This window comes from Adelges cooleyi, unplaced genomic scaffold, assembly GCF_023614345.1.
Source record: "Adelges cooleyi isolate 19-005CV unplaced genomic scaffold, UGA_ACOO_1.1 ACOO_flye_CR_arks_rails_tigmint_CR_PRNA_23, whole genome shotgun sequence".
Lineage (NCBI taxonomy): Eukaryota > Metazoa > Arthropoda > Insecta > Hemiptera > Adelgidae > Adelges > Adelges cooleyi.
The window spans coordinates 3,903,686-3,928,150 of record NW_026095893.1 but is presented as its reverse complement, the minus strand read 5'-3'; the positions used below and the strand labels follow the sequence as shown (position 1 = coordinate 3,928,150).

At 30.8% G+C, this 24,465-nt stretch overlaps 2 protein-coding genes across 2 annotated transcripts; one reads left to right on the top strand and one right to left on the bottom strand.

Moving 5' to 3' along the window:
- Positions 1-1,747: 1,747 nt before the first annotated feature.
- Positions 1,748-12,347, top strand: LOC126836253 (cystathionine gamma-lyase). Its single transcript, XM_050569496.1, has 7 exons — positions 1,748-1,885; positions 8,162-8,334; positions 8,423-8,710; positions 10,506-10,640; positions 10,785-10,920; positions 11,015-11,342; positions 12,099-12,347. The coding sequence occupies exons 2-7, from the start codon at positions 8,173-8,175 to the stop codon at positions 12,244-12,246; spliced, it is 1,197 nt and encodes a 398-aa protein (XP_050425453.1). The 5' UTR covers positions 1,748-1,885; positions 8,162-8,172; the 3' UTR covers positions 12,247-12,347.
- Positions 12,348-16,569: 4,222 nt separating this feature from the next.
- On the bottom strand, positions 16,570-22,236 carry LOC126836254 (putative cystathionine gamma-lyase 2). Its single transcript, XM_050569497.1, has 6 exons — positions 21,909-22,236; positions 19,997-20,284; positions 17,945-18,079; positions 17,739-17,874; positions 17,082-17,409; positions 16,570-17,011 (listed from the first exon to the last, which is right to left on the bottom strand). The coding sequence occupies exons 1-6, from the start codon at positions 22,053-22,055 to the stop codon at positions 16,855-16,857; spliced, it is 1,191 nt and encodes a 396-aa protein (XP_050425454.1). The 5' UTR covers positions 22,056-22,236; the 3' UTR covers positions 16,570-16,854.
- Between the last annotated feature and the right edge of the window lie 2,229 nt (positions 22,237-24,465).

Genomic DNA, 24,465 nt, shown 5'->3' with positions numbered 1-24,465 from the left:
CTACTTAGAATGGTCCAATTTCAATTCCGTATAGAGATTCGAGTTCTTTGGCAACTTTACTGTTTTTTTAGGAAGCCGATTTTCATTAAAAAATGTTTGTAATTAAATAAATTAAATACGCAATTTTTTCAATATTAAACCCCAATTTTTTTACATAAAAAAGGAATAAAATCATAAATCTGTTTCCTACATAACCTAGTAAAGTTGCCAAAGATCTGGTTTTGTCTGGCTTTTTGGTCAAAAAAGAAAAAACAAATTACCGCACACAATCCCCTTAAGAGTAGTACGTACTCTTAACGCCTTAAACGATTGCTTTTATAAAACGACAAATATTAAATTTAAATTTAATAAAAACAATTACATGCAAAAAACTCACTGTGCGGTGAGGCGAAGTGAGATCGAGAGGGAGGTCACAGGTTTTCAGGTATTATTATTATTTATAATTTTGAATGATAAAACACTTGGATGTGTATCTATAGACAGTTAAAAGTATTAAATGTATGTCATATTCATGTTATTAGGTTGATTTTAGTTATGATTCGTAAGTGTGAAGGACGTAGGTATATTATGTACCTATATATACCTATATTGGTTTTACAACTGTGTATTTATTTTTTGTTACCCACACTACCTTTTTAACAACTGAACTAATATCTGCGTGGTAGCAAGTTTATAGATCCAAAATCGCATACTGGTAGGTACTTTATTGGCTTAAACATTTAATAGGTTACCTTTTATAATTAAACAAAACACAGAAAAATGTGCACATTTTTCAATTTAAGCTTAAGGTACGCTATAACTTTTTGAAAAAATAATCTAATTAGTTTTAAAAAAATAGTTAAATATAAGTGGGATATTTTTTAATATAGTGCTACAGTAAAAAATCAGAAACCTTTTTCTCTAGAAGAGATGAAATATTTTTTCCTTATTTAGATAGGTATAGTTTTATGATACAAAAACTGGAAATTGGATTGAAGGTAAGTCTAGTGTAACCCTATAATATATATTTTTTTTCAAAAGTTACAAATTTTTTCACATTTTTTATTTAGAAAATTTTTTTTTAAAACTAAGTCGATTAAATACTCAGTACTTACTGTCACTTGTTGATATTCACTTATTGTGAATTTTGTTTATATGTAATATTTTGTTGGTGTATACAGGATACTGGATACCTCCAACTTTAATATTTACTTAAATGTGCCAACTTGATCTACAAAACACTCAACCCTAAGGACCTAACATGTTTCAGTATTTTAGTCTAATCTGATCTATAGGTCTTGCTACACAGCGCATCGGTTAAAAAATGATCTCCAACTAATCAGTTAACTAGAATAATAAAAATACATGAACCTTTTGAGTTCTGTTTCAAATTTAAAATATATTACCCGTAACCTGAGTTATTATATTTCTTGTATTTTGCTTTTGATAAAGATAAAACTGTAGTTTTACAGAACGCGTTTAATAATTATTTCACGTGTCCCACGTCTTAACAGTTAACAGTGCTTAAGTTATTGGCTAAATTTGTTTTTGACTAGACCAAAAAAAGATGCTAACGTGACATGTAGAGATCATCTGTCATTTTTGGGTCTTGAGATTCGGCGAGACTAAATGCTATTGGAAGAAAACGAAAAATTTGAACCACGCTGTATGTTTACTATGTGCTTGTACGCATGCGCCTCATCAAGGCCACATGTGCAGTAGTACCTAAACCTTATCACAAGCCAAGTGGTTAGTAGTTACTAGTGAGCTGCTAGTATAAATTGATCGGTGTTCGACTGTCGCCAGGCCACGTGCTTGCCAGCGTTAACGCCGGGAGTAGATATCTACGTTCCTCGTCTCCGACTTATTTTAAAGACATCATTTGCGTTACTTCAATAATTACCGAGTAAGTAATTGTAGTAACGACTATGCTTTTTATATTTTAATATAATTAAAAAAAAAAGAACTGTAAGTCGGCTAAAAAATTAACAACAAATATTTTTAAGGCTTAACGCCTAATAAACACACAGGTAATGTTACCCACTACGCTATTTTCCACAAAATAGGTAATATAATACAGTATTATGTGTTATAATTTGCTTTTGCTTTTGTGCTAATCGCCCATCATTTCATGTTATTAAATCGATAAGTCAATCTAAGATCACATACATTAATTTTAATAATGTAGTGTGTATAATTAAAAATCTAGTGAGCACTGAGCAATGGTTTTAATTATTAGGCACCATTCGATTTGAGCTTTATTAAATAAGCTTATTGACACTTTAAGCTTTATTTAATCGTTTTACCCCGCGCATTGATTTCTATACAAAGATCAGAAATCGTACTACTTTGGGCCAAAAGTTTAAAAATTCACTTCTGCCCCTTTAAAGACGAAAAAATGGACCTACGTATTACGTTTAAAATTGGAATTCAGGCGCGCTATGTATAGCTTTTTTCAAAAAATAGTCAAATTATTTCCAAATTTGTATAGAATATTCTTAAGATATATTACGTAGTCATTATACGTAGGTATTGACAAACAAAATGAAAATATTAAAAACTGTTTCCTCCGGGCCCCAGGGGGAGAACCTTTTACTTTATTTTACTTTTTCTACCTTAAACTTGAGGTTTACTTTATTTTACTTAACTTTAAACTTGAGGTTTGGAAAGACTGATCTGGAGCGAAGTTATAACAAAAATTATGTAATTTTCGAACATCTGTGGTAAACTTTCTTTTATTAAGGGGTGGGGGTAGGGTATTAAATTTTTTTTTTGTTAACTGAATGCATAATATCTCAAGAATATTGTGTCAAAATTTCAAGTCGATCGGAACAAAATTGACAACGTTATGAATTGTCGGAATTTTATAGCTGCCCGGCCCGAGTGCACTATCGTTAACTTTAAAGCGTTTTTCCCACAACTCACGTTTTCAAAGTCGGTGACCACCATAACTTCAAAACTACTACACCGATCCTTTTGAAATTTTGAACACTATTTCAGTACATAACTAACGAGGTAACGCTGGAGAGTTTTTTTCAAATTTGTTAATATTTTTTATTTTACAATAACAAATTAGCCGATTTTTTTCGCAAAAATCGCGTTTTTCCCTTCAAAGTGTTCCCAAAAAGTGAAAAATTGAAATTTCAAAAAACCCTCCCAGCGTTACCTGGGGAAAGCAATTATCTAACGAAAGAACTTGATTTTTTTAATTTCGGATGATCCAGCATCGAGTTATGAGGGGCACCGCAATTCTACTTTTTTCCGAGACGCTTCCGAATAATTGCCGCCATTGCCGTATTTTTTAATATTTCTACATGAAAATATTACACAATATTCTTCGAATGTTATACTTTAATGTACCATTAGTTTTAATAAACAGATTTGAACTGTGTCGTCAAAAAAAATTCACAAAAATTTGCCGTTTTTTGCACGAATTAACCATACCCCCCCTTAAGGTAAAACCAAAGAAAAAGATAAAATCACATATGTGACGAATTAAATTCCCAGGTTGCTGTGTTTATATGAATCAATAGTCAGGTATCTGTAAGAAAATTCCATTTTATTGCTGATTATGAGGACAATAACGAATAACGACCAAAAATGTATTATAGAAAGACTATTAATCCTAATTTATTGTACTACAATAGTATTAAAAATATAATTTTAAGCGCATTATTGCCTTTAAAGTCATTTTGTCAATGTTTAATAATTCTACCACCTACATATTCATATCAATACGTGTTTTTAGTAGTTTTAACACTTTTGGTTGAAATAATAGTTCATAAATCCTGCGATCTCCCGATCACAATATGTTAGGATCTGCTTCGTTCCCACTATGCCCGACCCCACTGTGCTAGCCTTCTTTTTATCATTTATGTACAATATGTCTATATATCTAATAACCATCTCGGTTATTTTCTTCACTTTTATTTTATAATCTGTGAAAAGTCAAAATCTACCTACAAAATGTGTAATTTAATTACAGTGAGTAAAATTGAAATTTGAGTTTGATGTCCTTAACTCGCTCGAGAGAATTGGAAGATTTCTTTCATCAAATTGAATTAACTATTGAACATTTAATAAAAATGCTAAAAATCATTTATATTATCAAGTGACTATGTTTCAAACAATGTGTGGAAATATACCATATATTTTAATAAATATCTATGGTATATGCTGTAAGCTGAAAAAAAGTGACAACCAACATTTTGTAGTTGTATAAATTGTATTATTGAGTGGAAATTTAGTTTACCCAAATTTGAATTAGTTAACTTATTATTAGTTAGGACTTTGAGTCAACTGTGTTTGTCACTTACTCTACTATTTTTTTTTAATATTTTTTTCCTTAATAGTAGTATTCGAACAATTAAAACAGAAAACTATATTTGATGCCAATTTAGTACGTAATATAGGTTACAGGACTTTTATTTGTGTTTAGTATACTTAAATGTTGAAACAAATTTACATAAACTATACTTTGTCACGGTTATAAATTTACCATTAATTGTTTTAGGAAAACAGAAAGAGCTATTAATTACATAGTAAAAGATGTCAGCATTTCACATTTCGCAAAAACTTATTTAGGAGTGTTTTAAATATTCCAACTATTTCCAACTAAAAATTTCTGTTAATGTATAGGTGCTACATTACAACTTATAATACTTGTTTAAATAATATGTTTTCCAATTGTATGACAAATGTTGGATAATGAAATAAGATGCGTATTTATATTAAAATTTAAAACTTGAAAGTAACTCAATGTTTTTTTTCTGATTGAATTGCTTACAATTTCTCTTTAATAGGCCAACTATTTTTAAATATTGAAATATTAGTTACCTATATATGCGTAGATTCTAAAGAAGTATTTTCTTCTTTTAAACACATTTTGAAATTGTAGCTGTAGTTAGGTGTCGTCAGCAATTATGAATTCTTATAATTATCATAATTAAAAATAAAAAGGAATATCAATTTCAAGGTTCCGTGTAAATGAAACAGCAAAACATATTAATTAAAGTATTAAAACCGTTATCATTTTTGACAATTTAACATTTTTTCAATATTTCACAACTGCGATGGTGATAATAATTGATACAATAAATTATAAATCCCCTGTTATGAATTTATTGTAATAAACGCCTGTTTAATTTCTAAGCTATTATTAAATGTCTGTTTTAAGAAAATAGCTGAAAGCGAGTACATATTTTTTGAGGTATGATGAAAAACCAGAAGGATAATAATTATAAAAATGAATCTGCAACTCCGACCATTCTCTTGATTGCGTTACTGTTGTTTAATGGAAGACATTTTCAAACCCTTTAATTATTTACAATAATAACATAATTTTCTTAACCATATTTTTCATTCATTTTTGTTCAATCATCAATTTCAGACATTTCAAACAATTTATATTTATAAAACTTTGATTGAAAGGAGAATAAAAATGATTCCCCCGTCCTCAAATATGCTATTGTGGTATACCGTTTTATAACTGAACTATAATGATTTCCTTTCTTGTTGTAATAATGATTTACAATCCAACAATGGTATAGCTTTGGTCAATGAATAAATCTTTTATTTTCCGTAAGGATTTGTGTACAAACCTTTTCAACAAATGTTTCAATTCGTATTCTAGAATCTAGAAGATCCAATTTTTTTTTCAAATACGGTTTTTGTATGCATTTTTTTTTCGGTGAGCATGCATTATTATTTTGTATATATTAATTATACTTTTATTCATTCAAATGAAATTATGGTACCCGGAATAAACTTGTCTGTGTATTTAATTAGTAATTATTATAAGAATGTAGTAATTTATCATATGAATTATTTTGTTAAAATTCAAAGATAATGAGTTGTTATTCATTGCTAATTCTGCAAGATAAGACCTTTTAAATTTGGTTAAATTGCTGTTAATGATTATAAAAACTATAAGATAACTGATATTAAAGTATAATATGGAATGTAGAAAATAGGAATAATGTGTGTTATACCGACTTATCGATTTTGCGATACTAATTATTAACTTTTATTGAAATAATTTGAATATGGTATACGAGCCATGAGGTACGTAAAGTATAGATGCATTTTAGAGTTTGTAGATTATAGTCTGTTTATTTACGTTTTAGCTTCGATGCGTAGAAGGTATTAAATATTAATTTTACAATGATGTTTTTTTTTCTGGACCCACGATATCTTCTAAGCCGCTGAACTGATTTTCTTTATGTAGCAACTCTATAGATCAGAAATCGTACCTGAGAGGTACTTTGTTAGGACCAACAATTTTAAAAATTCACCCCTTCCCCATCAAAATTTAAAGTCGAAAAACGTGTACATGTTTTGGGTAGTTTTCTCGATTTTAAAGGGGAAGGGGTGAATTTTTTTAATTTTTGGCTCAATGAAGTACCTTTTAGGTACGATTTCTGATCTATAGAGTTACTACGCGAAGAAATTGGTTCAGCGGTTTAAAAGATATCATGGGTCCAAAAAAAAAAAAAAATACATCATTGTAAATACTATACCTTCCGCATCGAAGCTAAAAAAGGGGGAAAATACAAATGAAGAAAATTACACTTAGCTTAGTAAATGTCTAGGTTACTATTTTAGAGTAAATCAACAGTCAACAGGTATCCGAAAAATACTTTCATTACGTTGTTTTTTTCTTTATTAATGTATACACAATGTGTTCCAAATAAGTACAATAAGAATATTAGCTAAAATAATAAAATGATATGAATACTTGACAAAAGAAGCCACCTATTGATGACACTTTTAAGTGATTATTTTTTTTCCCTAAAGTTATGTTAATAGATTTCTACACTATTTGCGCTTTAAGCGTTCGGATTACAGGAATAACGTTTGTCAAAGACCTTTTATTAGAGGATTGGAGTGAGAGGCTAGTCGAGTGTAAAATCTTTTATAATATATAATTACTTCTTCTTTCACAGTTTTAATTTTCAGGTCAGTATGGGGGGGAGTTTGTTAATTTTCTTAATGTAAAATTTTGAAAGGCCTGAATTCGAGTATCCACTCTTATACTAAAAATACAATTTTAAGCGTATTATTGACAATTTTTTTTATATGTATCTACAGATAAGCATCGAATCGTTTATTTGAATTTGTTTTGATCACTTTCAGTTAAAAAAATCCTATAGACCTGTGACCTTTCCCGTTCCAAATTCCAATAATATACTCGCTTGTTTCATCATAAAATAACTCAAAAACTATTATAATCTGAATTTTCAAGGCTATTTTGGGTTTACTAACTTGAAATTTAGTGTACGGTTTATTACATCTTCTACTATATAAGAATCTAACTGAAAATTGAAGACTAACGAGGATAAAACGCGTACTGGTTTTTTAATACAAAACAACTCTACCTTGCGTGCGCTACTTAGGGTTTTCCCGGACAGTCGATTATTGTACATTTAACTGAGGTTTTCATAACTTTTTATTGCCTTTTTTTGACAAAAATTAGTTAGATATCCATTCTTACGGGAAATGATGTGAGAAATCGATTGGCGTGGTTAATTTTTATCTAACCGTATTATTTACATACGTTAAATGTATTTCAAACTACGTTTTTTTCAAACCGTTGTATTTCTATTTGTTATCAAAACGTATCATTTATTGTATTACAAGTATGGGGAATACATTTTTGTTTCCAAATGATTGTAAAAATACAGCGGCAGTTCTGTCATTATGATCAACTTGTTTTTTTTTGTTAATTGTTATAGCAAGATAATAGGTTTTAGTTGTTTACACACTGTGAGATTTCGGAAAAGTCATGCACGCGTCAACATTCTTTTCATAGAAACGTACACAGTATTTTGTCATGGAGTTATCGTTATCTTAAGACTAGCGAAACTGAGATGCACAATTAATACAATAATGGTATTATTTGCTGATACATGTTTACTATGATGGATGCTACTCCAAGGTTTTATCGTTTTGGCTTTGCAATTATTTAGATATGTTGTAACAAAATCCATCCATCCATTTAACATTATAGCCGATAACATAAAACCGATATCGATTTGCACTTAGGGACAGCGAGCGTTTATTATAATAATTATTATGAACGTTTAAATGTAATTTAAATCCTATCATATTATTATGCATAATCGACGATTATGATGGTGATTTTCTAAAATATTATTTGACTTACAACTCGTTATTGAAACAGTTCTATCAGACATGTCGGACCTGAATAATATTTGCCAACTGACTACGGATCCGAATTTCGGGACCAAAGCCATTCACGTGGGACAGGATCCAGACCAATGGACTTACAGGAACGTCGTGCCTCCCGTAGCGCTCACCACCACGTACAAGCAGAAGGGGCCAGCCGACACCTATGTAAGGGCCATGACTTGTATAATATAGATATGTTAAACCATGTGAACGTTAAGTATGATGTTTTTTGATTTTTTACTTTTGATCGCAGGGTTTCGAATACGGCAGGAGCGGTAACCCTAGCAGAAAAGTATTACAAGAATGCATAGCGTCTCTGGAGAACGCCAAGTACTGTGCGACCTTCTCTTCCGGCCTGGGCGCCACCACGGCTGTTGCTCATCTTCTAAAATCTGGAGATCACGTACTGGCCGGCGACGACATGTACGGAGGCACCAACCGGTATTTTTCAAAAGTGGCATCGAAATTCGGACTCAAAATCTCACTAGTCGATTTTACGGCCAATTTAGACTTTAACAAACTTATTTTACCAGAAACTAAGGTCAGTACAATTATGAGTCTTTAAAGTGACGTATTTTAGACGATTTTTCGCGGAACGTCCAAAGAGCCTAACAATAATTGTCCGCCACCTTATCTAGAAATGTTCGTCGTTAATCGTTTAAAACCAATACTTACCTCAAAGTTTGCAAAATCGAATTTACTGTTTTCCACATCACATGATAGTAAATCTTTTTTATAATATTTTAGAGCCTTTTATAATACCTAAGTTCTAATCGATGTTAATTTAGAGTATGAATACCTAATCCCTGGAGCAAGCCAATGATAAGTGAGAATGCTTCAACATCGACAATACTATAAAGTCGCTTCCGCCATAAAACATAGGACACGGAACACAATTTTGGGTGCTAACAAAATCTAAGCCCCCTTGAATTGTGCATTTGTTAATAATGTATTAGACTATTGTATTGTGCTTTATAGTCAGTGAGATCATCGTCAGTATAATGGCCTACGGTTGTGTCAGACACAATGTAGCTTGCCACAAAAAATAAAAAGCATAATGCTTTTTGTATTATTATATTTTATTATTTCCATAACTGTTGACGGTAGAACTTTCAATAGGTTTATTATTAGGTTTGAGACAATTAACACATCAGATATTCTCAAAGATCCAATATAAGGTCAGGTATCGCTGATCCCTATAACTTTATGTACTGTGTAGTTATGCGAATTGCGGTTGTAATCAAACTTTAAACTGTCGATAATATACTATTTTAAATAAAGTAATAATTTTATCTTTAACTAATGAAAAGCTATTGGTATTGCACAAGTTTAAGCAATAACATCTCTTTAGCTATTTAAAAATATATACAAATAATTTAAAACGCTTCAATCAATCAATTTCTGTATAATCATATGTTTTTTTTATTTCTCCCATAACGTTTTATTAAAAGTACCTGTTTCTTAGGTAGTATTTAAAAAAAACTTACTACATCATATCTATATATATATTATATCATCATCATCCATATGCAGACATTCCGTAAACAGCTATTATGTTAAACAGTTACAACTTGATAGTGACCTTTGATGAGGTCGATGGTTTATGTGTTGTTTGCAAACGTCTTAATTAATTATAAATTATAATATAGGCGAACAGAACCATAAAATTATCACTTGTGCCACCGGTTGACCTGTACTACCTATTGCTGCGGGACGTCATAATTGATTTTCCCTATTGGTTGACGTATTAGAGACCTACGAGTATAGTCATTTTTTAGTACAAAAAAGTGATTTCGAAAATGGTTTTCAATAAAAATATTAGAGCAATAACAACAACTATTATCATACTAAAAATCATAGTGCGCTGTACTGTGCATTAGTGGATTATCCAATATTTCAAGATAATAACAACTTACTTTTTTTAGGTCTTATAAACAGTTACTAAATAAAATTGAAAATCCGCTTATTCTCTCAGTACTGACCTCTGAAATATTATATTCGTTCGATAATAGCCTCCACACGAGTTCTCTTAGTAACGTTCAATTAGATCCGCGATTACTGATTTAAATTACAAATAAATAATAACTAATGGGTATTTTAACTCTAATGGATAGAAACGATAAAATTAAAATTAGGTCAGCACGATCATGTTTTTACGCTAGAAAACAGAAGGTATGACGGTGCTCTATCGATTTTTTTATCATTGTATCTATAAAATGTTGTCTATAATTAAAATAATATATAACAAATACCGATAATAATGATCTCTAAGTCAATTTTTACTACACTTTGATAGCGTCTTCTAATTTTCCATTTGTTTTTTTGTTTTGTTTCAGTTGGTATGGATGGAGAGTCCCACAAATCCTTGTTTAAGAGTAATCGACATAGAAAAAATTGCGACTGCCATTCATAACATTAGAAAAGACATTACCGTATTAGTCGATAACACATTCATGACTCCTTATTTTCAAGTAAGTATTTTTTTTTTTATCCAGGATGTTCAAACATAGCCATTGGTGTACTTAGTTGTAGCTTGTGGTGGATCTAGTGGTCTTCCAAGAGAGAAGGGGTAGTGTGAATTTACACCTAACAGTTGAACGTCTGTTTGTTAACAGAAACCATTGACACTGGGCGCGGATTTAGTGTTATATTCATGTAGTAAATATTTAAACGGACATTCGGACGTCATAATGGGTGCAGTCGTCACGCAGAGGCTAGACCTTTACGAAGGCCTAGCTTTTAATCAGAACTGTACGTATAAGTGCTGCAGTGTCGCCGACAACCCATAAGAACAGTGGGTTATTATTTTTGACTTGTAATTTTTTTTTTTTTTGGTTTTCAACAGCCTTGGGCATTATGTCGTCGCCGTTCGACTGTTTCCTCGTTAACCGCGGTCTCAAGACCCTACACGTGCGCATGATGGAGCACCAGAAAAACGGATTCGCCATCGCTCGTTTCCTGGAGAAACATCCGCTCGTCGAGAAAACCCTACACCCCGGTTTGCCGTCCCATCCCCAGCACGAGGTTGCCATACGCCAGTGCAGCGGTTTCAGCGGCATGGTGTCGTTTTATATCAAAGGCGGCATCAAGGAAGCAACCAAGTTTTTGCAGACGATTAAGGTGTTCTGTTTAGCAGAGAGTTTGGGCGGATACGAGAGTCTCGCCGATCACCCGTGAGTGTTTTACACTTAACACATTTTCCCCGCCCCCTCTTTTCGTTATTTTAAATTACAAGCTTTTGAAAAATAACACTCGTTCCTTTATTCATTGGTGAACATTTATGAGAGGCTTCAGGCTTGTTATTCTTAAAACCTTAAAACTTAAAGTTCATACTGTTCTAAAATCCTAAATTTTTAGTTATTTTTTTTTTTAGTAAGAAATTTGTTGAAATAGACAAATTTAAGATTCCTAATTTACTTAAGTAATTTTACTATACTCAATTCCCCCCTCTCCTAAATGTTCGACATTATACATATTATGTAAATTTGCTTGGTCATTATTTTTCCCTTCATCTTATTTTCATATGATTCCTTTAATTTTTCCCCGGTATATAACACAATATACCTATATTCAGAATAAAAAAATAATTTTAACAAAGTTACTGTATAAAAATAAAAAATTGATTAGAAACTAGTGATAGGGATTCAAAAATCTAGATTTTCACAAAAAAAAAACGCTATTAAGCCACTTGAAAATCTTAAAAGCATTAAATATTTTGAAGTATAAAACTGTGTACTTAAGTAAAATATGTTTTGATTATAATGTAAAAATAAAACACTACAAAGATAAACTGCTTTTAGATTTCGAATTTGTTGAAATCCGAAAGCAATTTATAGTCAAAGATAAGCGTTTTTTTTTTGTAATTCATAATTTTCCAAAAAACAATGTTCTAACTTTATGTATATTTTTTTTCATTACTAATTTTCCAGCGCTTTAATGACTCACGCTTCAGTGCCGGCCGACGAGAGAGCCACTTTAGGGATCACCGACAATTTAATCCGCCTATCCGTCGGCTTAGAATCTGAACAAGATTTAATTGCCGACCTTGATCAAGCGTTAAACGCTTCTGTCAAATAATAACATATTATCTAACTTATGTAATAACTAGTTTGATTTATAGTTGTATATTATCTTCAGATTCTTGTTAACTACGATAAAATATATTAAATACTATTTTATTATTGTTCTTTTCTTTATTGTTATACACATGGCCGGATTTAGGACTAGGCTACCTAGGCTATAGCCTAGAGGTGCCACGGCCGGCAAAACTCTTGTTCGAACATAAATACTCATATTTAATAATATTTATTTTTGTAAATTAGTTGTTCGCTGTTGTAAAATTATGAAATCATTTTAGAATGAAAAGAAGCTATAAAATTAAAAAATAGTAAAAAAGTAAAAAATAATTTTACTAACTACAAGAACAATTTACCAATCAATTGTAGCACATTTTAATTAAAATGTCAATTACTTTGAAAACAACCGAAAATTTACTACAATAATTTTAAATAATGTTAAACATCTTTAATTTTTGTCTAAAAAGAAAAGCGTTGTCCCTATTCAACAAAGTCCCTCATACATTATGTAATTATCAGATAATGTTTTATATTGTAAGTTTTTTTGTAATTTAAATTTGGTTCAATATTAGTGTGTGACACGTACATTTCATAGTACTTAACTCAATGACTTTGGACTTTGTTGAATAGGGCCCACGCTTTTGTTTTTTGTCAAAAATTAGAGTTGTTTAACATTATTTAAAATTGTAGTTAATTTTCGGTTGTTTTCAGTGGCGTACTTAGAAATTCGTTTAGGAGGGGAATAAAAAAAATAATATTCCACGGACTTGTTGGGGGCTTTGCCCCCCACACCCCAAGCAACTAAACAACATAAAAAAAAATTTTAATTTTAAAATCCACCAAGCTTATGACTCTTTATTATAACTTATAAAAAATGTATAATGTATTATCCCTAGAATAATAGGAAAATAATGTTTAAGTGCCTCTATATTATTATAGTAGTGGCATTTAAACATAATTTTCTTATATACTGTTATAATCATAACACAAAATCGAGTTTTCTTTTTTTTTTTTGAAGACTTAGTTCATCGATAACCTCATCTGGCAACATTTTTATTGATATGATATAGGAAAGTGCAAAGTATTTTTAAGAGTTTATTGAGATAAAATGTAAAACAAGAATAAATAAAAAAAAAAATCATAAATTAAATTTATACCGTGATATAGTAATTTTCAAGTACTTAATTAATAATAAATGAACAAATTACAGTATTAATAAAAAATAACTTACATATAACATAATTCATATTAAATAAACTTTTAAATTTGTTAATTCTTTATGCAACGCAGCATTAATAGTTGTGTGAGTTTTCGATGTGGAGACAAATTAAAATACAAAATCTGTATGCATAAATTTCACTGTGAAAAATGTGTGTATTATTTTGTTATCATTTATTATCAATCAAAGATGGAGCAATAAAACATAAGTGTACAATGTTACCACCAAATTACTTTGACGGTGGTTTCAATAAAATAGTCGGATAGTCGCGTATGCAGCTAACAATTAGTGGGAAAAGCCGGCCTTTATGCGATACCGATTACGAATATTTATAAAACAGATATACTTAAAAGTAATTTAATATTGAGAAACACGGAAAACATAAACTAAAAAGCCAAGAGGGGATCTATCCCCCCCCCCCGTAAATACGCCACTGGTTGTTTTCAAAGTAATTGACATTTTAAATAAAATGTGCTACAATTGATTGGTAAATTGTTCTTGTAGTAAAATTATTTTTTACTTTTTAGTTCACTTTTTTACTAATTTTTAGAAAATCATGTTTTAAAAAAAGTTTTTTTTTATTTATTTATTTTTTTACTTTTTAGTCCTCTTAAAGGTACTTAATAATTGGTGAATGAATTACTAAATTCATTTTGGAAGATTTGAAAAAACATGAAATTTTAATGAAATGACCCATCTCCACACATGGCTCTGTGTAGGGCGACCTGGATGTTCGAGTCCCAATATTATTACAAGATATTGTATTGTCATCCAATATGAATGTCTGTGTCAAGTTTAAGCCCTCTACGACATCGGGAAGTGGGTTAAATTCATTTTGCAAGATTTGAAAAATACCCGTACAAACATACGTACGTGTTAGCGAGTTGAAAAAAAGCATGTCATAAATACATTTTTCGTAATAATCGAGAAACTGGTGATAGAATTATCAGAAAGATCAAAAGTTTACATTGAACTTTGATAGTTTATATTTAGTTTTCTTCCATATTTGATATTTATATGCCCAAAAATATTAAAAGAAAAACATAAAAGAGTTATATGAAGAATGTTAACATTTCAAACAATTTTTAAACGAGCTTGAAATAGAAGTGTCAATAAAAAATCTCCCGGTAGTTTTTGAAAATTTTAAAAGAAAATTATTGCAACGTTTTAAGACACTTCTCCGAAAATGTATTTAACTATTATTCCATTTAATGCAACTGGTGAAAGATCGTTCAATATTTTAAAAAGAACTAAAAATTACCTAAGCAATTCAATTTCAAATACAAAGGTATCCAGTTTCAATTTGGCATCATTTAGCGCAAATTCAAAATTACTTGAATCGATGGACAACTTAATAATAGTGTAGGCGAGTTAGAACAAAAATGGGGTCAGTTATGAAAGACAAAGTAACAAGTGGGACTTTTTGGGTGCTAAGATCCCATTCAATTGGGTTCTCTTGATGTCCAAGCCATGTTTGTACTTACAAGTATGCACGATATGCGTGGAATCTACTTGCATCTTCCGTAGGTGGTAATGAAGCCAAGTTAAATTTCTTCATCGCATTTTTAGAGAAGTGCAAAAAACGAAAGGCGCTTATTGAAGTCTCCTTTTCTGGTGTTCCGTGAATTGCTAGCAGGTATTTAAATGCCACACTGCTAACTTCTTGTGGCAACGAGTCGGTGTTATTAAAAACTTGAACCACACAGTCCAATCAATCTCTGTTAAGTATCTTGTGACATTCAAGTTTGCCCTTACGATACATGCATGATGTTGTATCACACCCACTCATGGCGTTTGATACGAGGATGTTATTTTTAATTTTTGGTAGTTTTTGTACTTCTGATATACAATACAGCCTTTCTTCTGTTTTGTGCAATCGTTTAGGTTTTAAAAAGTAAACACTATTACCTTCAGGGGTTAATGCTACTAATAACTCAATTAGATCAACGTCTTCGCCTACTACAGCTACCGTTGTGTTATTGGCAATATTTATGGCTGTTGTTGCAATGAGATAATCAGCATCTGTCTCAGCTTGTACAAGGCTATAGCCCTGTTCATGAAAATTATCAGTTAGTAATCCTATAAGACGAGTTTTATTTTTATCCCGTGATAGGAAACAGCTTCTGCTTTATACTCGCTGTTGTATTTTCAATAAAATTAACATCGATGGCTACCGTTTTTAGTGATCCACGATTACGTTCACATTGTTTTGTATTATAAATAGTATATTGATACCCATAAAATACTATAGTAGCATTTTGACCGTAGTGATTTCGTACATACGTTACATACGCTTGACAAATAGATCCATACGTTGATGTCAACACTCGACGTAATAAAAAACCACCATCTATGACGTAGTGGCCGTTTTCCTTTTTCATTTGCTTTTCTATCTCGACTGGAAACAATGTATAGAGAGATGAATTGATTGTTTATCGCATACTCTTTTCATCGAAAAGGGTATGTTGATATACATTTAGCATAAATAAAAACATTATACATTTACAGCATTACTACTAGGTCATTAAATATAGTCTAGAAATATATTTCTGCCACTAAATAGTGAAGAAACAGCGTAAATATTATAAAATTTTCAAAAATAGTTAACTTTGGGCCGCTTTTTTAATCTAACTTTTGCACTTACATAAAAATGTATAAGGAGCAAACTTATAGATAATTATGTGACGAACAACTTTTATTCAGAAAATTTTTTCCTAAGTATAATATTTTTCGAGATTATTGAAAAAAAAAGATTTTAGAGGTGTTCAACCCCCTCTAAAAAAATAGCAGAGGGGTGGGGGTGGGATTTTTAGTATGTTAGTCAGGGGACTCCCCTTAATGATTTTCCAAAAAGTCCCGCTTGTTATCTCGCCTTTCATAGTTAAATTCTATCACGCCTACACTATAAATACGTTTGCAGCAACTAAATCAAGGAAGCGTAAAATATAAAAATGATTAAGTAATAATTATTATTAGTTATAACAGTGTACATTTTTGCTATTTATATTAATTGACGATTGTATTTATTAGGTTAACCGTTAACAGATAAAAAAAATAACTCATTAATTATATATTTATTATACACGATTTCTTTATTTTATAATATATTAAATATAATTATGTTTCTATCATCATAATAAAATGTCTTTTTTTATGGCCCTTCTAGTATCTTGCTATACAAAATTGCAATACTTAATTTTTTTAGGTCGAATTTAAAATACTTTTAAATTAATCCATTATACATTTTTATATAGACATAAAAATTGGTAAAGAAATTGGGAGGGGGGCTCTCAGCTCTTATTCCATCTACGTTTTAAGAAGTAGGGGCGTTTGTTTTTTATTAGCCTAGGGGCGCCATTTAGGTAAATCCGGCCCGGGTTATATAACCAGCTATTTGTCTTTGGCGCCACTTGCGACAAAACCTTGTTCCAAATCACTGATGATGTCCTCGATGGTCTCTAATCCGACGGACAATCTGATGAGATTGTCGAGAATGCCCACGGAAAGTCTTTCCTTTTGAGACAGAGACGTGTGCGTCATCTTGCAACTATAAAAAAAAAAACGCATAATTATAACGATAAAAGTGTAATAGCATGTCATTGGACGTCCGGACTTACGGTAAAGCGGCTAAGCTTTCGAAACCACCCAGACTGCACGTAATGCAAAACATTTTCAACGCTTCCAGAAAGGCTGTGCTTTCCTTCAGGCCACCGTTGATGTAAAAAGATATCATTCCGCAGTGTCCGGTAAACTGCGAGTTGGCTAATTTGTATTGCGGATGAGATTCCAGGCCCGTGTAGTTGACTTTGAGTACTTTAGGATGAACTTCTAGATACCTGGCAACGGCCAAAGCGTTCGACATGTGCCGTTCCATACGCAAATGTAGTGTTTTCAAACCACGGTTGACCAGGTAACAGTCAAACGAAGACGGCACACTACCAGTAGCTAAAAAAAACCTACAATTTATAAAAATGTATAAACCGCACCAATAATAGTTTGGAGCTGCTTTTCTATAACTTTTAGAACTCTAACGACAGCTTATATATATGAAGTATTCAAAATAATAAATAAAACGAAAGGAATAAGTATGCAGTTATGTTGAACGATCGAATTAAAGTAGTTAACAAACTAACTAAGTTCATTTGCTCTTATTTTTTGTTTTATTTTAAACACAACTGGTTCATGCTCTAACCTACTGCTACCTGTTGTATTATTTTTACATGGGCTTCGAATGATGGCGCTATAATAATACGAGCGGACATTATTTTACTTACTACATTGTAAAAAGTACAGTTTGTCGTATACCTCCTTGTTATTTGTCACCAACGATCCCATGAGACAGTCCGAGTGACCGTTCATATATTTACTTACAGAGTACATGACTATGTCGACGCCAAGCAATAATGGCCTCTGTGGGAAATCGTGTATTTATTAGACCTGACCATGGTTTTGTGGTATTGAAAAATCGCCATCTACTTACTTGGAAATAAGGAGTTACGAATGAGTTGTCGACGACAACAAGGACTTCGGGTCGCACTTTATGCACGGCGTCGCAGAGTAATTTAACGTCTATCACCCGCATAAGCGGATTGGTGATGGCTTCGAACCAGACTACCTGGAATCAAGTTTACACGTTAAGAACAAAATGTTTTTAAAAATGAGTAGGTCTAAACTAGAATTTTTAAATTAAAAGTTTAAGAACTAGATCATCTCTAATCTCGAGCTAAGGAAATTTGTTAGTTCACGTCTATCTATTTAGTAAATATTAATATTATCGAACGATTACAAATATAGTTCTAGCGAGACCAAAATGATGTGTGCAAATGTATAGATGATATATCTTTAAAGATACATACATTTTATACAACTTCCCATGGGCCATGACCAACCTAAAAAGTACTAGAGTTTAAATTTTTTTTTGATTTTAGGCTTTATTAGATATTGACCAATGACTAAACGAAACGAGAAAATTGGGGTTTGAGAATTAGATTGTTAATATGAATGTGTGTAGGCTAGAAAAAATTAGGAATAAATGTATAAGTACCTAAGAGTTTTATTCGATATTAAAATGAATGAGAAGTATTATTGTATTAAGATAGTTTGAGCAGACTATGTTAGTATTTTGTTGAAAGAAAAATAATATATTTATTGTGATATTAAGGAAATTTCGTAAAAATATTTTTTTCATAATATATTTGCTTAAAGAAGGCATAAAACAATCAATCGCTAAATTGTTTAGTTCAAAAACTATAAATTCCTTAATATTTATTATTTAATAAGCTGTCCCAACCCGGCGTTGCCCGAGATTCCCATTCCCTCAGTCCCACCCACACCCCACCACCACTTTTATCCCAGTTCCTGTTTGAGGCCATCCTTAGGTGGAATTTTCGAAAACTTCTATGCCAGTTAGGTTCGCGGGAGTGTACTCAACAACTACCCAAAGTTTCATGGCGATCGGATGAATAGCGTACTAATGCATAAAGGACAGACAAACAGACATTCATTTATATATATATATATATATACAGAAGATAAAACAAAAATCCCTAAAATGTTTTGATGTATTTACGTCTAATAAATAATTAAAGTCTAAAAAAAAATATATATTATACTAATATTATATATTAAATTCATATATATATATATAATTATCATAATCCTGTAGCTTAACTGGCCATGAAGACCTAACGCTGCCATCATGCTATTAATATTATATATTCATTTAAAAAACACACACTTTTTAGAGCTAGACGAGTTTCTTTGTTTACAAAATTGTTTTAAGGGAAACGGAAATCGCTATTTATTAAGGGGTATAGAATAGGCAATATTTGACAAAAATTGAACAGTTGCCTTATTAAATATGCCGCCAAATTTTAAGGTGAAAAAATATTACGTTGTTCTTATTATAATACTTTAAAAATTTTTTTTCTCCGAGTTATGGCGAAAGTTTGATAGAAGATGACTTTCGTAAAAGTCATTTTCTGGCGTATTTATTGGAAGGATTTAATTTTTTTTTATGTAAAGCTTACTATTATTTTTATGGGGGCTAAAAGGCCGATTTTTTATTTAGAAATTAGAAAATTTGTTAGATTTATTAGAAAAAACAATAAAAAATAAATTGTATGAATTGAACATAATATGAGGACATATTTTAAATAAAAGTGGCATTAGTAGGGCCAAAGTTCGTATGTTTTTGGTATTCCAGGGACGGGTTAGCACAGTTTGCGTGCTTGTGTTAAATGTTCATCAATTATATATATTGGCGCTGCCTATCGCAGTTCCTGGTCCCGTGTCAGATGTAACTATTAGTAGCCCAGTGAATTGTATTTCCCATTTAGTTGTTTATATTATCTTTATAGTTTTTACGCGTTATCGTTTTAATGTCTATAATGATTAGTGGCTACTGGCCGATGAGTTGGAGATTTAATGTAATTTTTCTATTATTAGGACGGAAATGTAATTAAGATGTAGTTTTGGATACACCCTTCGGTTTTGGATGAAAACCCCCCGGGTGGTCGTTTTTGTCACTCACTTTGGTGTTGGGCTGCAAGTGACTGGCTACGGTTTCCGGGTCTGCGAAATCTATAAATGAACATAAGATTCCCGCTTTTATGGCCACCTTTGCCAGGTACCGGTGGGTACCGCCGTAAATGTCCACGGAACTCAGCAAATGATCGCCGGGCACTAGCAGATTGACCATTGACGTGGTTGCCGCCATTCCAGACGAGTAAGTCAAAGCGTACTCGGCGTGGTCGAGTGAGGCGAGGCACTTTTCCAAAACCGAACGAATTGGATTTCCCGTTCTTGTATACTCAAAATCCTTTAAAACGCATAAACAAATTATATTATGTTTTAGTAAGTTTTAAATAGTACATGCTACGTCTAAATGCCTTAGAACAAGCCTAGAGGCGTTGGAAATTAAAATTCAGAATGGAAAATCAATTTTGTTTTATGACATTAAATATTTCAGAATAATATCGCCGCCCCGGTAGAACAATAACACAACTGCAATAATTGAAATTTTACAGGAGAACCAAAAAAACAAATTATTTTCACTAAAATGTTATGGGATGTAATTTTAATGGAATGGGGGAATGCTTGGGAAATGATTACAACTACAGTTACGTCGTTTTTCTACCTTATGCGTTAGCTATATGCCTATATCTAAACACATTAAAGCGTTTAGTCCATTTTACCAAATTTTGCAGTTGTGTCTTTGTTCCACCGAGGCGGCGGTATAATACTTCAAAACCAACTGACCCAAACCTAAAAAAAAAACTGTATCCACTAAATAACAGAACTTATGTTTTTTGAAATTGCCTTTTAAACAATGGCATTTAAAAAATTATAATCGGTTTGGTCTCCAAAAAAATGATATCTGGGTAATTTGGATAATGAACCTTTTCTAGCACTATGTGCCTCAAATCGTTATTAAAGTCAAAATATTATTAGTCCAATATAACCACTATATTTGGGTTAGGTATATAAAGAAAATCAAATCTATGTTTTTTTAAACTTGTACGTTCTTGATTTTTTCATAAATTGTACTTTGTAACCGATAACAATATACGTTTATAATATATGTTCGATTTAAGAAGAAGACTCAATAGGACATTTTCTACCTCGCCGAAAGGGTTGTTTCGGATTAAGATGTTTTTAATATTGTGAACGAAAACAGAAAAAATATAAATAAAAAATAATTGTTCTTTACACCAAACAAAGAAAGCAGATGCCAGTAACTGCAAATCAATTAACGGCTAATAATAATGTTTAATTTTACGATATTATCCTTTTTGATTTTTTTTCGATGCAAAAAAAATGTTGACTCTAATGTCAGACGTTAAATCCAAAAACTGCGTAAAAAATAGTGCATGAAAAAAGTTTCCATTCCTTAGGACTTGGTAAAGGGTTAACCATATTTTCTCAAAATAAATGTTGAATAATTTGAATTATTTTCGGCAAATAATAACGCGTGGGGAAAATGTGAAATTAGGAATATTGTATTACAATTTAGGATGGAACTTTCAAAATTCAAATCTACAATAAAAAAAGATAGTTGCTACTATAAAATCGATATGTAATAAATAAATGTCTAAATAGAAACATGGTAAAAAAATTGTTTAAAAACAAAATGAGAGAATTAATGAAATTTGATTTTTACATAAATGTTTTCATTTAGTTTTATTCGTGAATATTTTTAATTTTTATACATATCTAAAAATTGTATCTAGATATAAAATTAGAATAAGATTCATACGTCTTTTATACGGCTAGAATAACGTTTATTGTGAAAATTTGAATTTTTGTGGTCCCATAATAATTATTAACAATAATTATTTTGTGGTCCCATAATAATTATAATTCATTACAATAATTATTATTTTCAACAATTATTATTATGCGTAGCAATAATTATTATCCATAGCAATAATCATTCTGCATACTTCAATTACTCCGGGTGATGGTTGATTGTACACCGTGCTGAGCGAAATTGGCGGTATGACATCTTTGTAGGCCCATTGACTTGGATTCTGACCAACGTGTATGAGTTTAGTTCCGAAATGTGGATCTTGACGTTTATCCGCACACATTGCGTCTGTTTGTAATTAGCAGAAAAAAAAAATGCTTAATTAAATCAACACGAAATTAAAACTGAAAATGCGTCCAACAGTTAATGTGGTGGTCTGCCACTGTACTCGACGGATCACTACGATCACAATAGTTGTTCTGTAAACGGATTACCGCGCAGTTAAAAATGACAACTAAATACCGTCGTAACTCGTATATATACAATCGTCTGCGGTCGAATTATGTTTAATTTTTTTGTTATTTTTTATTTTCGATAAGAACGTTAATGTTTGTCTTCCGAGTCTATTAAGAAAAATCAATTTTTTATGTATATACAACACGTTTTATCTCCCCGTGGGCTCTTTATAATAATATGTTATTTATTTGTTTTCTAAACATTTAATATGGAAATCAACCGTTTAAAATGCTGTTTGCAAATCAATCACTTACCTATTTTATTTAAACGGACATTATATGTATCATTAACACTTTGTAAATATGGTGACGCGGTTATTAGGTGGTGTTCAAAAAGCATCAACATCTAAATAATTACGTTCAATCATACTTAAAACTGTATTATCTTGTGGTCAACAAGGGTCAAAATTAAACTGGTTACAGCAATTAAAGTTGCTGGATTTTTTTTTATATAAAAGACCACGCCACCGTAGTATTTATATGTAATTAATAATTATCACAAATGTCAATCAGACACGGACAATTGTCCGTGACAGTTAACGGTCGTTTGACATTGTTCACACACCTACACGTCGTGTTGTATAATATTATTTCAAATCGTATAAAATATGAAGGTAGTAGGTACCTAGTATGCTTGTTCGAAATTACAATTTAAAAATCATGGAAGATAAAAATTAGTTGACACATTTTAGTTATTAAGATTATTAGATTAATTTAGAACCTAACAATGGAATAATGCACTTTTCTTATTTTCTTATGTATTTAATACATAAACCCATTTGTTTAAATGAACAATTGAATGAAATTTCTTTTGAAATGTTGATACACTGACATAATTTACACGCGATATAAAAAACTATACAATCATTGTTAGATGATACTTTATAGCGTAAAACAGTATGAAATATTGATAACATTAATTAAACATTTATAAATTGCATACAATTTATTTTTATAACTGATAGTTTTCAATGTATGTTCATTTAATTATTTTGGTTGGTACATATGTAATAATAATTATTATAATTTATATATGTATATATATTATATAGAATGTTAACAACGAAAATTACATCTGGATAACGGCACATTAAATGTATGCTGTCATAAGGGGATTATATGGATGTCTATTAATAATTTGATATTATGCACGATTATAATCGTGATATTATGTATAAAAGATTAGTAAGCAAAATATCTGGACTCTGATGTATGAATTCCACAATGCAATTCATAATGTGGTCCAACTGACTGTGTTCTCCAAGACTCTAATATTTACTAATAACTATACTAATAACTAAAAGAACTATTTACTATAGGTATTATGTTTTAAATTGAAAAATCATACAACATTTGTACTATTAATGTGACATAAAAGCTAACTATGCTTTTAATAGTAATAAAGATGATTATCTTTTATCGTGGTTAGAGCGTATTTAAAAACTAACTACTGTCTACCGACATTTTTATAGTTGTTGGTGTGAAGGAATAAGTTATTTATAGTTAAAAAAAAATAAGATCTAAGCGATAGAATTAAAAATATTACCAGTCATGTTCAATACTAACTTGGCTTTTATATTTAAAAAATGATTAATTAAATTTTGCCTAATACTAATAACTAATATAGTGTATATTATACAATACAATTTATTATCTCACTGGGTTTAATTAATAATTTAATATGTTTTCAATAATGTTTTTATACAATGTGATCTTAATTTCTCACAATTTTTTTTGTTTTTACCCGCCTACCAACTTAATTTTTTTGATAGCAACTTTTGAAACTTAAATGGTAACGCATACATTTTATTAACTTTTTAAATTGACAATAATGTACTAAAAATTTTGACTGGTCGATAACTAGTTTTGTATAACTATTTTTAAAGTTATAAGAGTTTAAATGTTAAGATGGTAGGGGAAGTGCGGTTGAGAAATGCGCGCAGATAATAATACTACACTCCATCTTTCTTCCTGTCCTAAACTTGAAACTTCAAAAATAGTTCTCCAAAACTGATTATCGACCAGTCAACATGTTTAGTACATTATTCTCAATTTGAAGAGTTAATGAAATGTATGTGTTACCATTTAAGTTTCAAAAGTTGCTATCAAAAAAACTGGGAAGTGGTAAAAACATAAAAAGTTGTGAAAAATTGAGATCACGTTGTATGATAAAAAAATGTAATTTCTTATTAAACCCCATGAGATATTGTTTGGCCCAGGATAAAAGGATCATCCTGT